Source organism: Otolemur garnettii, unplaced genomic scaffold (assembly GCF_000181295.1).
Source record: "Otolemur garnettii isolate 467f Iridium unplaced genomic scaffold, OtoGar3 scaffold00127, whole genome shotgun sequence".
Lineage (NCBI taxonomy): Eukaryota > Metazoa > Chordata > Mammalia > Primates > Galagidae > Otolemur > Otolemur garnettii.
Window position 1 is genome coordinate 1,635,353 of NW_003852522.1, and position 13,724 is coordinate 1,649,076.

A 13,724-nucleotide genomic window follows, 5' to 3' on the forward strand; every position below is an offset into this window, starting at 1 on the left:
CCTGCCTCAGCCTCCCAAGTAGCTGGGACCACAGGCGCCTGCCACAACGCCCAGCTATTTTTTGGTTGCAGTCGCCATTGTTGTTTGGCGGGCCCAGGCTGGATTCGAACCCACCACCTTAGGTGTATGTGGCTGGCGCCTTAGTCACTTGAGCCACAGGCGCCAAGCCACTAGTGATATATTTTTTAACATTTCAACTGGGATTTATTTTTATTCATTTATTATTTTTTGGAGACAGAATCTCACTTTGTCTTCCTGGGTAGAGTGTCATAGCGTCATATATCACAGCAACCTCAAACTCCTGGACTCAAGCAATCCTCTTGCCTCAGCCTCCCAAATAGCTGGGATTACAGGCACCCACCACAATGCACAACTAGTTTTTAGAGACAGGGTCTCACTCTTGCTCAGGCTGTGATTTTTTTTGCCTTAGATGGAGTCTTGTTCTGTTGCCTTCATTAGAGTGCATTATAACTCACTACAACCTTAAACTCCTTGGCTCAAGGAATCCTTCTGGTTTAGCCACCTGAGTAGCTAAGACCACAGGCTACAAAAGGAGTGGGAGAGGCGGGACATCTGACTATGTTGCTCAGGCTGGTCTTGAATTCCTGACCTCAAGCAATCCATCTTGGCCTCCCAAAGTGATACAGTTACAGGTGTGAGTCACCGTACCTGGTCGGGAAATTTAAAATTACACTTGTGGGGCCAAGTGAGGTGGCTCATACCTGTAATCCCAGCACTTGGGAGGCCAAGGTGGGTGGATTGCCTGACTTCACAGGTCTGAGACCAGCCTGAGCCAGAGCAAGACTCCATCTCTAAAAAATAGCCAGGCATGGTGGTGGGCGCCTGTAGTCCCAGCTATTTCAGAGACTGAGACAAGAGAATCACTTAACCCCAAGAGTTTGAGGTTGCTGTGAGCTATGAGGCAAGGGTGACAAAGTGAGACTTTGTCTCAAAAAAAAAATTACATTTGTGTTTCACATTATATTTATATAGGACATCACTAATCTAGACTACATGTTATTGCCCTGACGTTGATTTTCTCAGAGCACAGTGGGATTTGGAGCATTGTAATTTATGATCCAATTTCTACTAAGTCCTGAACCTTAGGCAAGTCATATCACCCTCTGAGTCTGTTTCCTCATCTGTGAAATGGGAGAGGGGTATATCAGTACATCATAAAGTTTGGGGGAGAGGTGAAATAATAGGGCAGCGCCTGTGGCTCAAAGGAGTAGGGCACTGGCCCCATATTCTGGAGGTGGCAGGTTCAAACCTGGCCCTGGCCAAAAAAAAAAAAAAAAAAAAAAAGAAGAAATGAAGTAATACACCTGTAGTACTTAGCACTGGGCTGAGCAAATAGGAAGTAGTCCATATGGGTTAGCTGCCACCTTGAGTATAACTATTGCTAGGTGAGTGCTTCTTCCCTCTATAAATGGGGATGGTCCCTCCCCAGCTTCCCTTAGAAAATGTCAAAGCAGGCTCAGCACTAGTAGCTCAGTGGTTAGGAAGTGGGCCACATATGGGCAGGGTCTGGGGGGGGGTTTAGCAGGTTTGAACCGGCTGGGACCTGCTAAACAATGACAACTACAACAAAAAAAATAGCTGAGCATTGTGGTGGGCGCCAGTAGTCCCAGCTACTTGGGAGGCTGAGGCAAGAGAATCGCTTAAGCCCAAGAGTTTGAGGTTGCTGTGAGCTGTGGCCCTTACTGAGGGCAACATAGTTAGACTCTGCCTCAAAAAAAAAAAAAAGCTAAAAAGAAAGAAAATGTCAAAGGAGTTGACTTGCAGAATTATCATCTTCAGAGTCCACTAGCCACTGCCCTCTCCCAGGGCAAATGAGAATCTCAGAAAGGCAGAGGGCTCTGAGGCTCAGAGAGGATGAAGTCCAAGGTCACACAGCCCGCTGGAAGCGAGGCTAGTGGCAGATGACTCAAAACAGAACTGTGCTTCTGACCTTGAGGTCAGCTATTTTACCTCTTCAGTCAACCAGATGACAGAGGGCGAACCAGGGTGGAGGTGGGAAGTGAGTACCTTGCAGCCTTTGAGCTCAAGGGCCACACTCAAGATGGCCACGTTTTGAGCCCTGCACTGCGCTGGTTTCACTCAAGATGGCAGCACAGCTCCGGGTTCCGGTTCCGGTTGCTCACGCTGCCGCAGGGGACAAGACAAGCGTGAAGGGAAATAGCCATGGCGGATGGTCCTGTGGCTGAACAGCTGCTGCGGCGGCTGGAGGTGGCTGATGGCGGCCTGGATAGTGCGGAGCTGGCAGCCGAGCTCGGCGTGGAGCACCAAGCGGTGGTGGGCGCTCTGAAGAGTCTACAGGCGCTGGGTGAGGTGAGCCGGGCCCCTGTTGCCGGCCCCTCGCTTTTGCACCTATAGTCCCCTTGCCGCAAGAGCCATAACTTCCAGGCCAGACTTGCACAGCTTGACTAGGGGTATTGTAGTAGGTATATGTGTCCACGCCGGAATACTTGAGAGTCTGGAACGAGCGAGTGTTGGGACGCCTCGCTAAACATCCGTTGAGGCGGGATCAGCGTGAGGACGACAGTACTATGATGGTTAAGGAAGGTGCTGCCTTCACGGAGGTTGTGATCTAATAGGGAGGTGTTGGAAGTGACCAGAGTAATGGGAGAAGCACAGGGAACCCAGCAGTGGCAGATGCCCCAGCCTTGGGAGTAAGGGAGAGCAGCCTGGTAGAATTAACCGCTGAGTCAGGTCTCTGCACTGTGGAGGAAAGCAATGGCACTTAAGGAATCAGTGGATGGAAGTTTAGGGAGATGACAGGTGGTGAAAAAGACCAGCACACCCAGAACTGCAGGGCCTCCTAGGTCATAGTCACCAGTCTACTGGGAGCCATGTCAGGAGCCAGAGCTGGTCAGATGTGCTATCTACATCACCTTTGGAAGAATGGCAGGGGGAAGACTGGAATCCATTGGATGAGAGCAGAGGCTGACACATTCACAAGCTAGAGGCATAATGTCTGACAGTGGGGAGGCAGCTAGAATGGGGAGTGAGGACTACCTGGAGATTCCAGACAAGGCCAGGGGAACAAGGATGGAACCTGGCTTTCCAATTTGGGCAAATGGACGCCTCTTGGCGTCACAGGAGGGAGATGCTGAGGGGCCAGTGGGTCACCCAGGTTGAGGTTTGTCCATGAGGCTGGGATCTGGGCTATTTATTCATCCAGCTCGTGTTCTGTGTACCACTGTGGTCTCAGCTTATCCAATCTTTGCCATAGTCCTAGGCTGATGGCACTGTTACCCTAGCTTGCAGATGTGACAACTGATGTTCAGCATTGGTCAGTAACTTTTTCTTTTCTTTTTCTTTCTTTCTTTTTTTTTTTTTTGAGATAGATTCTCAACCTGTTGCCCTGGGTAGAGTGCCATAGTGTCATAACTCACAGCAACCTTCAACTTTTGGGCTCAAGCAAGCCTCTTGCCTCAGTTTTTCTATTTTCAGTAGAGACAGGGTCTCCCTTTTGCTCAGGCTGGTCTCAAACTCATGAGCTCAAGCTATCCACCTGCCTTAGCCTCCCAGAGTACTAGGATTACAGGCATAAGCCACCGTGCCCAGCCTGGTCAGTAACTTAATTAGTCACTAGAAGGGGCTGGCAAATCCAGATTTGAAATTAGGGCACTCAGGGTGCAGAGCCCAGGGTCCTCAATGCAGAGAGATTGCAGCTTTAGTGTGTGGGGTGACAGTATCTTTTTCTTTTTTTTTTTTTTTTCGAGACAGAGCCTCAAGCTATTCCCCTGGGTAGAGTGCTGTGGCATCACAGCTCAGCTCACAGCAACCTCCAACTCCTGGGCTCAAGCGAGTCTCCTGCCTCTGCCTCCCAAGTAGCTGGGACCACAGGCGCCCGCCACAACGCCCGGCTATTTTTTGGGTTGCAGCAGCCATCATTGTTTGGCGGGCCCAGGCTGGATTGGAACCTGCCACCTTAGGTGTATGTGGCTGGCGCCTTAGCCACTTGAACCACAGGCGCCGAGCTGGGTGACAGTATCTTAATGATCATGAAATTGCCATTTGTGTAGGTCACTGAGGGTTAAATAATGACAATTTAGGGCAGTGCCTGTGGCTCAAAGGAGTAGGGCACTGGCCCCATATGCTGGAGGGTGGCGGATTCAAACCCAACCCTGGCCAAAAACTGCCCCCGCCCTCCCCAAAAGAGACAATTTAATGTGGCTAAACCTAATGATGATACTGACAATAATAGCAACAATAATATATTAGTAGTTAGAATTCATGAAGCACTTGTTACATGTTAAGAATTCTACATTTGGGGTGGTGCCTGTGGCTCAAAAGGGTAGGGTGCTGTTCCCTTATGCTGGCGGTGGCGGGTTCAAACCCAGCCCCGGCCCAAAAAAAAAGAATTCTACATTTGGGCGATGCCTGTGGCTCACTGAGTAGGGCGTCAGCCCCATATACCGAGGGTGGTGGGTTCAAACCTGGCCCCAGCCAAACTGCAACAAAAAAAATAGCCAGGCACTATGGCGGGCACCTGTAGTCCCAGCTACTCAGGAGGCTGAGGCAAAAGAATCACCTAAGCCCAGGAGTTGGAGGTTGCTGTGAGCTGTGTGATGCAATGGTACTCTACTAAGGGCAATAAAGTGAGACTGTCTTCCCCCCCCCCCCGAAAGAATTCTACATTCAGGGCCAGGCAGGGTGGCTCACGCCTATAATCCTACCACTCTGGGAGGCTGAGTCTGGTAGATTGCCTGAGCTCACAGGTTCAAGACCAGCCTGAGCCAAAGCAAGAGCTGGCCTCTAAAAATATCTGGGCATTGTGGCAGGTGCCTGTAGTCCCCGGGAGGCTGAGGCAAGAGAATCCTTTGAGCCCAAGAGTTTGAGGTTGCTATGAGCTATGATGCCACAGCACTCTACTGAGGATGACAAAAGTGAGACTCTGTCTCAAAAACAAACCAAAAAAAGAGTTCTGCATTCAGGCCGGTTGCAATGGCTCACGCCTATAACCCTAGCACGCTGGGAGGCTGAGGCAGGTGGATTGCTTGAGCTCAGGAGTTCAAGACCAACTTGAGCAAGAGCAAGACCCCATCTCTAAAATTAGCCAGGTATTGTGGTGGGTACCTGTAGCTCCAGCTACTCAGGAGGCTGTGGCAGGAGGATTTCTTTTTTTTTTTTTTTTGAGACAGAGCCTCAAGCTGTCCCCCTTGGGCAGAGTGCCGTGGCATTACAGCTCACAGCAACCTCCAACTCCTGGGCTCAAGCGAGTCTCCTGCCTCCGCCTCCCAAGTAGCTGGGACCACAGGCGCCCGCCACAACGCCCGGCTATTTTTTGGTTGCAGCCGTCATTGTTGTTTGGCGGGTCCGGGCCGGGGATTCGAACCCGCCACCTTAGGTGTACGTGGCTGGCGCCTTAGCCGGTTGAGCTATAGGCGCCGAGCCGAGGAGGATTTCTTGAGTCTAAGAGTTTGAGGTTGCTGTGAGCTATGATGCCATGGTACTCTTACCCAGGGTGACAGAGTGAGACTCTGTCTCAAAAACAAAAGAACATTCAGCCTGAGCAAGAGCAAGACACCATCTCTAGCAAAAAATAGAAAAATTAACTGTAGTCCCAGCTACTGAGGAGACTAAGGCAGGAGGATTGCTGAAGCCCAGGAGTGTGAGGTTGCAATGAACTGTGGTGATACCACTGCATTCTAGGCTGGGCAACAGAGTGAGACTCTATCTCCCCAAAAAGAAAAAGAAATTACATTCTTTCCACGTATTAATTGAATTACTTTTTGAAACCCTCTGATGTAGAGCCATCACACATTTCTCTTATAGATAAAAAAAGTTGCTCAAGGCTTGATGCCTGTAGCTCAATGGCTAAGGCACCAACCACATACACCAGAGCTGGCAGGTTCAAATCCAGCCTGGGCCTGCCAAACAATGACAACTACAACCAAAAAAAAAATAGCTGAGTGTTGTGGCCGGTGCCTGTAGTCCCAGCTACTTGGGCGGCTGAGGCAAGAGCATCGCTTAAGCCCAAGAGTTTGAGTTTGCTGTGAGCTGTGATGCCATGGCACTCTATATAGGGTGACATAGTGAGACTCTGTCTCAAAAAAAGTCGCTCAGAGGTGTTAAGCAACTTCCCTGAGGACAGACAGTGAGTTAGGAGCTGAGCAAGGATTAGAGGGAACTAGAAACTGTGGGCCCCTCCTAGCCAATTCCTGTCTGTGTGACCCTAGACCTGTCCTTATCCTTTGATCCTCACATTTTGGTTTGTAATATGGGCTTCCAAGGCCCCCCACGTCTAGCTGGGCCTTACATTTCTCTGCAGGTCATCGAAGCTGAACTTCGCTCCACCAAACGCTGGGAGCTTACTGCCGAGGGCGAGGAGATTGCACGGGAGGGCAGCCACGAGGCCCGTGTGTTTCGCAGCATCCCCCCAGAGGGCCTGGCTCAAAGCGAGCTCATGGTAGGGATATGAGGAGCAGCAAATAGGGTGAAGGGGGCTCTCATGCCCTACTCACAGCAACCTCTCTCCTCCAGAGACTGCCCAATGGCAAAGTGGGCTTCAGCAAGGCCATGTCCAACAAGTGGATCCATGTGGACAAGAGTGCAGCCAATGGGCCCCGGGTGTTCCGAGTGGTGAGTCCCTGCAGATGGGTGGGCACATGGATGGTCAGATAGAGCCCCTGGTCCTGACACCCTTACCATGGCAGGTCGATAACATGGAGGACGAGGTGCAGCGGCGCCTCCAGCTGGTCCAGGGGGGACAGGCTGAGAAACTGGGTGAGAAGGAGAGGAGTGAGCTCAGGAAGAGGAAGCTGCTGACTGAAGTGTGAGTGGGGCCACCAGAAGCTCACCTGCATGGCACTGTGGGGGCTGGTGGGAGGTAGTTGTCCTGTCCACATCGGGCCATAGGTTCCAATAGCCTTCTCTCAGCCCCCTTTTACACTGTGGTTGTCAAGCCTGTGTGCCAGCTTGTGCCACCACAGGGCCTTTGCCCATATAGCACCTGCCAAGAACTGTCTTCTCACCAATCTTCAAGGCAGGCTCTGCATCAAAGCTCCACTTAGGTATCACTTTAAAGAGTCTACTCTGATATCCTCCTCTCCCCTCAAGTTCCACAAGAACACCCCACTCCTAGTCTTCATCCCTTTGGCCTGCTCATTTCGTCCATAGGCCTTAGCACTACCTGAAGTTGAACCACTGGCCAGGCCCCTGGAATCTGGATAGACTGGTGGCTCTGCTCTCCCAGGACAGACATCCCCTATGAGCAGACACAGAGTTGCAGAGAGAACGCAGACTAGAGCCGGGCTGCCTGATTGAAGTCAGGGCTCTGCCACTTTGTAGCTGTGAGACCTTGACCAAATCACCTGGCCTGTCCTGGCCTCAGTTTCCTTATCTGTAAAATAGCCCTTTCTCGGCTTGGCACCCGTAACACAGTGGTTACGGCACCAGCCACATGAACCAAGGGTGGCGGGTTTGAACCCTACCCCGGCCAACTAAACAACTGCAACAAAAAAATAGCCAGGGGTTGCGCCTATGGCTCAGTGAGTGGGGCAATAGCCCCATATACTGAGAGTGGCGGGTTTGAACCTGGCCCTGGCCAAACTGCAACAACAACAACAAAAATAGCCAGGAGTTGTGGCAAGCACCTGTAGTCCCATGAGTTGGAGGTTGCTGTGAGCTGTGATAGCACAGCACTCTACTGAGAGCGACATAGTGAGACTGTCTCAAAAAACAAACAAAAAAAAATAGCTCTTTCTCATGGGGCTGTGGGGACACTTTAGTGGAACACAATAAATCTGATAGACTTTGCCTAAATTATTGCTCCTAGCTGTGTGCTTGGCACCTCAAAAAGATCGTGGCACACATTCTTTTCTTCATAAGTGCTTGTCGAATGAGTGAGTGAACACAGGGAGATAAGTGGTGGCTATCTGGGAGGATTTCAGGTGATGATAAATGTCTGGAAGAAAATGAAGCAGAATGACTTCGTGGGTAGCATTGGGATTCATATCAGAAGCAGATCAAGGAAAGCCTCTTGGAAGAGGTGACAGCAGCATCCCCTTCCCTCCTTTGGTTGCAGGACCCTGAAAACCTACTGGGTAAGCAAAGGTAGTGCCTTCAGCATCACCATCTCCAAGCAGGAGACAGAGCTGAGCCCAGAGATGATCTCCAGGTGACGGGTGGCCCCAGTGTGAGAAATAGGTCGGGGCATGGCAGGAGAGGGAGGCTGGCAGATCTCACCAGGCCCTTGCACCGCACATCCCCCCCCCCCCACAGCGGCTCCTGGCGAGACCGGCCCTTCAAGCCCTACAACTTCGAAGCACATGGTGTCCTCCCTGACAGTGGCCACCTGCACCCCCTGCTCAAGGTCCGCTCCCAATTTCGACAGATCTTCCTGGAGATGGGGTGAGCACCAGGCTGGGGGTGGGCAACTCAGCCACAGAGTACAGGCAGTGCAGTCAGGCCGCCTCTCCCACCAGGTTCACTGAGATGCCCACTGACAACTTCATCGAGAGCTCCTTCTGGAATTTTGATGCCCTCTTCCAGCCCCAGCAGCACCCAGCTCGAGATCAGCATGACACCTTCTTTCTTAGAGGTGAGTCAGCTCTGAGGGCCTGGCTGAGAGGACATGAGAGGCCCCGGGACTGGGTGGGGCTTTAGAGGAAGGGCGTCTCACTTGATAAAATTGAATACATCCTTGGTTTGGCCAACAAGGACTGAAGAGCTGGTTTATCATTCTCTGTGATCTCTTCCTTTCCCACCCCAAGTCTCTGCTCTTCTCTAGACATACCAGGTGGTGCCCACCTCAGGGCCTTTGCTCATGCTGTGTTTTTCACCAAGAACTATTTTCTTTTTTTTCTTTCTTTTTTTTTAGACAGAGTCTCAAGCTGTTGCCCTGGGTAGAGTGTAATGGTATCACAGCTCACAGCAACCTCAAACTTTTGGGTTGAAGCGATTCTCTTGCGTCAGCCTCCCAGGTAGCTACAACTACAGGCACCTGGCTATTTTTTTGTTGCCGTTGTCATTGTTGTTTAGCTGGCCTGGGCAGGATTCAAACCTGCCAGCCTTGGTATATGTGGCCAGTGCCCTACCCACTGAGCTACGGGCGCCACCCACCAAGAACTATTTTCTCAGGCTGGGCCAGGTGGCTCAGCCTATAATCCTAGCACTTTGGGAGGCTGGGGCGGGTGAATTGCCTGAGCTCACAGGTTCAAGACCAGCCTGAGCCAGAGCAAGACTCTGTCTCTAAAAATAGCCAGGCATTATGGTGGGTACTTGTAATCCTAGCTTCTCCGGAGGCTGAGGCAAGAGAATCACTTCAACCGAAGAGTTTGAGGTTACTGTGAGCTATGAGGCCATAGCACTCTATGGAGGGTGACAAAGTAAGACACTGTCTCAAAAAAAAAAAAAAAGAAGAACTGTTTTGAACTGTTTTCTCCAAGATCTTCAAGGCAGGCCATGCATCAAACCATTGCTCTGCTCCTTTGTCACCTCAGAGAAGCCACTCTGACATATTCCCTACATCCCCCCAAGTTCTACAAAAGCCTCTTACACATAGTCTTTTTGTTTTAGACAAGGTCACTGGGAGGCTATTATCATGCTAATCTTTTTTTTAGAGACAGTCTTACTTTGTCACCCTCAGTAGAGTGCTGTGACATCACAGCTCACAGCAACCTCCAGCTGTTGTGCTTAGGTGATTCTTTTACCTCAGCCTCCCAAGTAGCTGGGACTACAGGTGCCTGCCACAATGTCCAGTTTTGTTTTGTTTTTTTATAGAAACAGAGTTTTACTTTGTTGCTCTTGTTAGAGTGCCATGGCATCACATAGCTCACAGCAACCTTCAACTCCTGGGCTTAGGCAGTTCTCTTGCCTCAGCCTCCTGAGTAGCTGGGACTTCAGGCACCTGCCACAACGCCTGGCTATTTTTTTGTTGCAGTTTGGCTAGGGCCAGGCTTGAATACTCTACCCTTGGTATATGGCGCCTGCGTGCTACTCACTGAGCCACAGGTGTCACCCCTATTCTTTTGTTTTTTGAGACAAGAGTTTTACTGTGTTGCTCTCAGTAGAGTGCTATGGCGTCACAGCTCACAGCAACCTCCAACTCTTGCCTCAGCCTCCCAAGTAGCTGGGACTGTAGGTGCCTGCCACAATGCCCGGCTATTTTTTGTTGCAGCTGTTTAGTTGGCCCAGGCTGGGTTTGAACCTGCTACCCTCGGTGTATGTGGCTGGTGCTGTAAGCATTGTGCTATAGGCGCTGAGCCAACATCATGTTATTCTTGTCATTGTCATGGCCCCCAAAACTTACACACTAGTCACTGTTCATAATTTCCTACCAACTATAGAAAGTATTACTGTTAGACTCCTTTTGCATATGAGGCGATTTGAGGCACACAGAAAGGGAACATCCCTTGCCTTGGGTCACACAGTTTATAATTTGAAGGCAGGATTAGATCTCAGGCTCTTTAAGAGTACCAAAATCATGTCCCTAGATGTCTCTAGAAGGGGATCTGAAAAATCTGCACATCCATGCAACAAATTTTTTTATATTTTTTCTGCATCATAGCTCTCAGCAAACTCAAACTCTTGGGCCCAAGTGATCCTATCGCCTCAGCCTCCCAAGTACCGGGGGCTATAGGTGCCCGCTACAATGCCTGACTATTTTTAGAGATAGGGTCTTGCTCTTGCTCAGGTTGGTCTCTAACTCCTGAGCTCAGGCAATCCACCTGCCTCTGCCTCCCAGAGTGCTGGGATTACAGTTATGAGCCACTGTGCCTGGCTATGCAACAGATGTTCTCTGAGCCCCTCCTTTGTGCTAGGGTCTCTCTTAATACTTGAAGGTCACTCAGTTGAGAATAAGACAGAAGTTCCTGTGCCAAGGACACCTGCAATCTAGTGGGGGAGATGTGGGTTAAATGCTAAGCAGGCTATGTAATAGGACAGGTGGCAGTAAATGCAGTTGAGGGAACAACATGCATGTATGTGTGCACACACATGGCGGAGAGCAAGGGGTGGCAGTCAGTATACTTCTGTTGTAGTATACTTCTGTTGTTCTTATTCTTCTATGGTTCTTTACATTAATATATTTGCTTAAGCAAAAAGACCTGATAAGATAAGCCATACTTAGGAAAGTACCAAGAAAGAGGGAATAGCCAGTGCAAAGGTCCGTGCCCATTTACCTCACAGATAGCTGGAGGGAGCTATCAAGTAGAAGCAAAAGGATACCAAGACAGGGAGATGACCAGACAGAGCCTCAGGGAAGTCTTAGGCTTTTTCTGTGGGTGAGTGGGAACTGTAGAGGGCTCTAGGTAGAGGACGCATGCTGATTCAGGTGTCCCAGGTGCTCTGCAGCTGTGGTGGAAGCAAGGGTGGGATTTCTACATGTTTTTTCCATCTCCTATGCAGTGGCTTTTTGAGAAATACCCACTGACTGACCAGATGTCCCTCTGCCCTGTCTAGATCCAGCTGAAGCCCTGCAGCTTCCAATGGACTATGTCCAGCGGGTCAAGCGGACCCACTCTCAGGGTGGCTACGGTTCACAGGGGTGAGGCAGGCCAGGCCCTGGACTTTGAGGGTATGGAGGTGAAGGAAGTTGTGCTTCAGAGGGCAATCACATGCATGGACTTCCCACCTTTTCCCCTGAAGGTACAAGTACAACTGGAAGCTGGATGAGGCCCGGAAAAATCTGCTGCGCACGCACACCACAGCAGCCAGTGCCCGCACACTCTACCGCCTTGCTCAGAAGGTATGGCTGGGCCTAGACAGTGGCCAGGGTGGGAAGAAAGTGCTGTCTTAGGGACCTTCTGACCCATGCCCCGCCTTGGCTTGGCTGTCATCCCTAGAAACCCTTCACACCAGCCAAGTACTTCTCCATTGACCGTGTGTTCCGGAATGAGAACCTGGATGCTACACATCTGGCTGAATTTCACCAGATCGAGGGTGTTGTGGCTGACTACAGCCTCACCCTGGGCCACCTCATGGGTGTGTTACGAGAATTCTTTACCAAGCTGGGTGAGTGGGCAAGCCAGAGCAGACCAGGGTGGGTGGTGGTGGTGGTGCAGTGGGTGGATGTCTTGGTCACTAACCTTACCCTACTCCCCTGCTTCCCAACCCTGCCTTCTCCAGGTATCACCCAGCTGCGTTTTAAGCCAGCCTACAACCCATACACGGAGCCCAGCATGGAGGTGTTCAGCTACCACCAAGGTCAGGGTAGAACCTACTCCTGGGGTGGGAGAGTGGTCTCAGGCTGCCCAAAGCTTAGCTCAGCTTCCCCAACTCCCAACCTGACCACCTGGCCCAGAACCACCCCCATACATTGTCCTTGTCCTCCCCATCCTGCACCACAGGCCTAAAGAAGTGGGTAGAGGTTGGGAACTCTGGGGTCTTCCGCCCTGAGATGCTTCTGCCCATGGGACTTCCTGAGAATGTGTCAGTCATCGCCTGGGGCCTCTCGCTAGAGCGGTAAGTACCCAGGCAGGAACTCAGGGTATCTGGTTATCTCCAGGTTTAGGTAACTTCAGCACCATCCATCTGCTGTGGTCCCATTGGAGGAGGGTAACTAGCAACATAAATAAGTACATTCAACAAATAACAAACAAAAACAGTCTAGTACATGTCCAAAGGCAATAAATAAGAAGACTAGGTGGTCAGAGAAGGCCTCATGGAAGAGGTAGCAGTTGAGCAGAGATTAGAGGTAGATAAAGGGGTGAGACATCAGAGTATCTGGGGAAGGGTTATTCTAGGTAGAGGGCATGACCAGTGCAAAGGCCCTGAGGCAGGAACAAGCCTTATATATTTGGAAAAGAGCAAGGAGGCCAGTGTGGCTGGAGGGAGTAATTGAGGGGAGGGAGGTGACACAGCAGATGGTGCAGGACCTTGTGGGTCACTCGGAGAACTTTGGCATTTCCCCTGAGGAAGGTAGGACATGTGGAAAGCTGAGCAGGGAAAAGTGTAAACTCCCTCTCCCCAAAGCCCGACCATGATCAAATATGGCATTAACAACATCCGGGAGCTGGTGGGCCATAAAGTGAATCTACAGATGGTGTATGACAGTCCTCTATGCCGCCTGGATGCCGAGCCAAGACCTTCTCAGACACAGGTGGCTGCGTGACAGTGGGCCACCCTAGGATAGCCTCACCTCTTCACTCCCTGTGTTCCTGTTGCTAAGAACCTCTGCATCCCCAGCCAGTGGCCTTCTTGTATTTATGAGGCCTCTGTGAGGCCATCCCCTGCCTCCTCTTGGTGTCTGTTCTTCCCACCATCCCAGGGGCAGGATAGTGGTGGCAGGTTCCTTCTGATGTCCCGGGGGCTGTCTGCTGATGAGTATGAGTCATGGGGAGCCCTGTGGGCCAGCTGCTATCTAATAAAGTGGGCAGTTGTCCTTATCTGGTGCCTTTCCTTAAGGGTGAGGGGCCCATCAGGTCCCTCCAGCTCAACATGCTGCCTGATGGGAGGAAACATGGATGCAGGAACTCTGGGTACAAAGGGCAGTAAATTCCAGGTCTTGGATACTCAGAAATGGTGGCCATCATGAGCCAGATGACCTGGGAAAAATTAATTCCATCAAGTATTCACTGATCACCTGCTGGTGCCAGAAACCCTCCTCCCGCTACGAAGGGGACTTCTGGGAGGTGGAAGCCAAGGTGGTTGTTGGAACTTCCCAGGAACCAGGGTTCCCCATAACTGGTGGAAGCCTGGGTATGAGTGGGTGGGAGCTGCTTTGCTTCACAGTGTACCCTGGGTAGAGTGGCATGACATTGTAGTTCACAGCA

The 13,724-nt window shown here is 51.0% G+C and overlaps 1 protein-coding gene across 1 annotated transcript; it reads left to right on the forward strand.

The window, feature by feature from the left end:
• Window positions 1–2,162: 2,162 nt before the first annotated feature.
• FARSA (phenylalanyl-tRNA synthetase alpha subunit) lies at window positions 2,163–13,337 on the forward strand. Its single transcript, XM_003797911.3, has 13 exons — window positions 2,163–2,331; window positions 6,281–6,418; window positions 6,493–6,591; window positions 6,666–6,784; window positions 8,036–8,128; window positions 8,233–8,361; window positions 8,436–8,551; window positions 11,413–11,497; window positions 11,599–11,698; window positions 11,796–11,964; window positions 12,079–12,156; window positions 12,300–12,414; window positions 12,925–13,337. The coding sequence occupies exons 1-13, from the start codon at window positions 2,185–2,187 to the stop codon at window positions 13,061–13,063; spliced, it is 1,527 nt and encodes a 508-aa protein (XP_003797959.1). The 5' UTR covers window positions 2,163–2,184; the 3' UTR covers window positions 13,064–13,337.
• Window positions 13,338–13,724: the final 387 nt, after the last annotated feature.

What these genes read in the sequence shown, in the direction of transcription:
- FARSA (XM_003797911.3), top strand. Translation starts at nt 2,185, where the DNA reads ATGGCGGATGGTCCTGTGGCTGAACAGCTGCTGCGGCGGCTGGAGGTG. An exon ending in CAGATCTTCCTGGAGATGGG is followed by an intron (nt 8,362 to 8,435) that starts GTGAGCACCAGG and finishes CTCTCCCACCAG; the next exon opens with GTTCACTGAGATGCCCACTG. An exon ending in TCTACCGCCTTGCTCAGAAG is followed by an intron (nt 11,699 to 11,795) that starts GTATGGCTGGGC and finishes TGTCATCCCTAG; the next exon opens with AAACCCTTCACACCAGCCAA.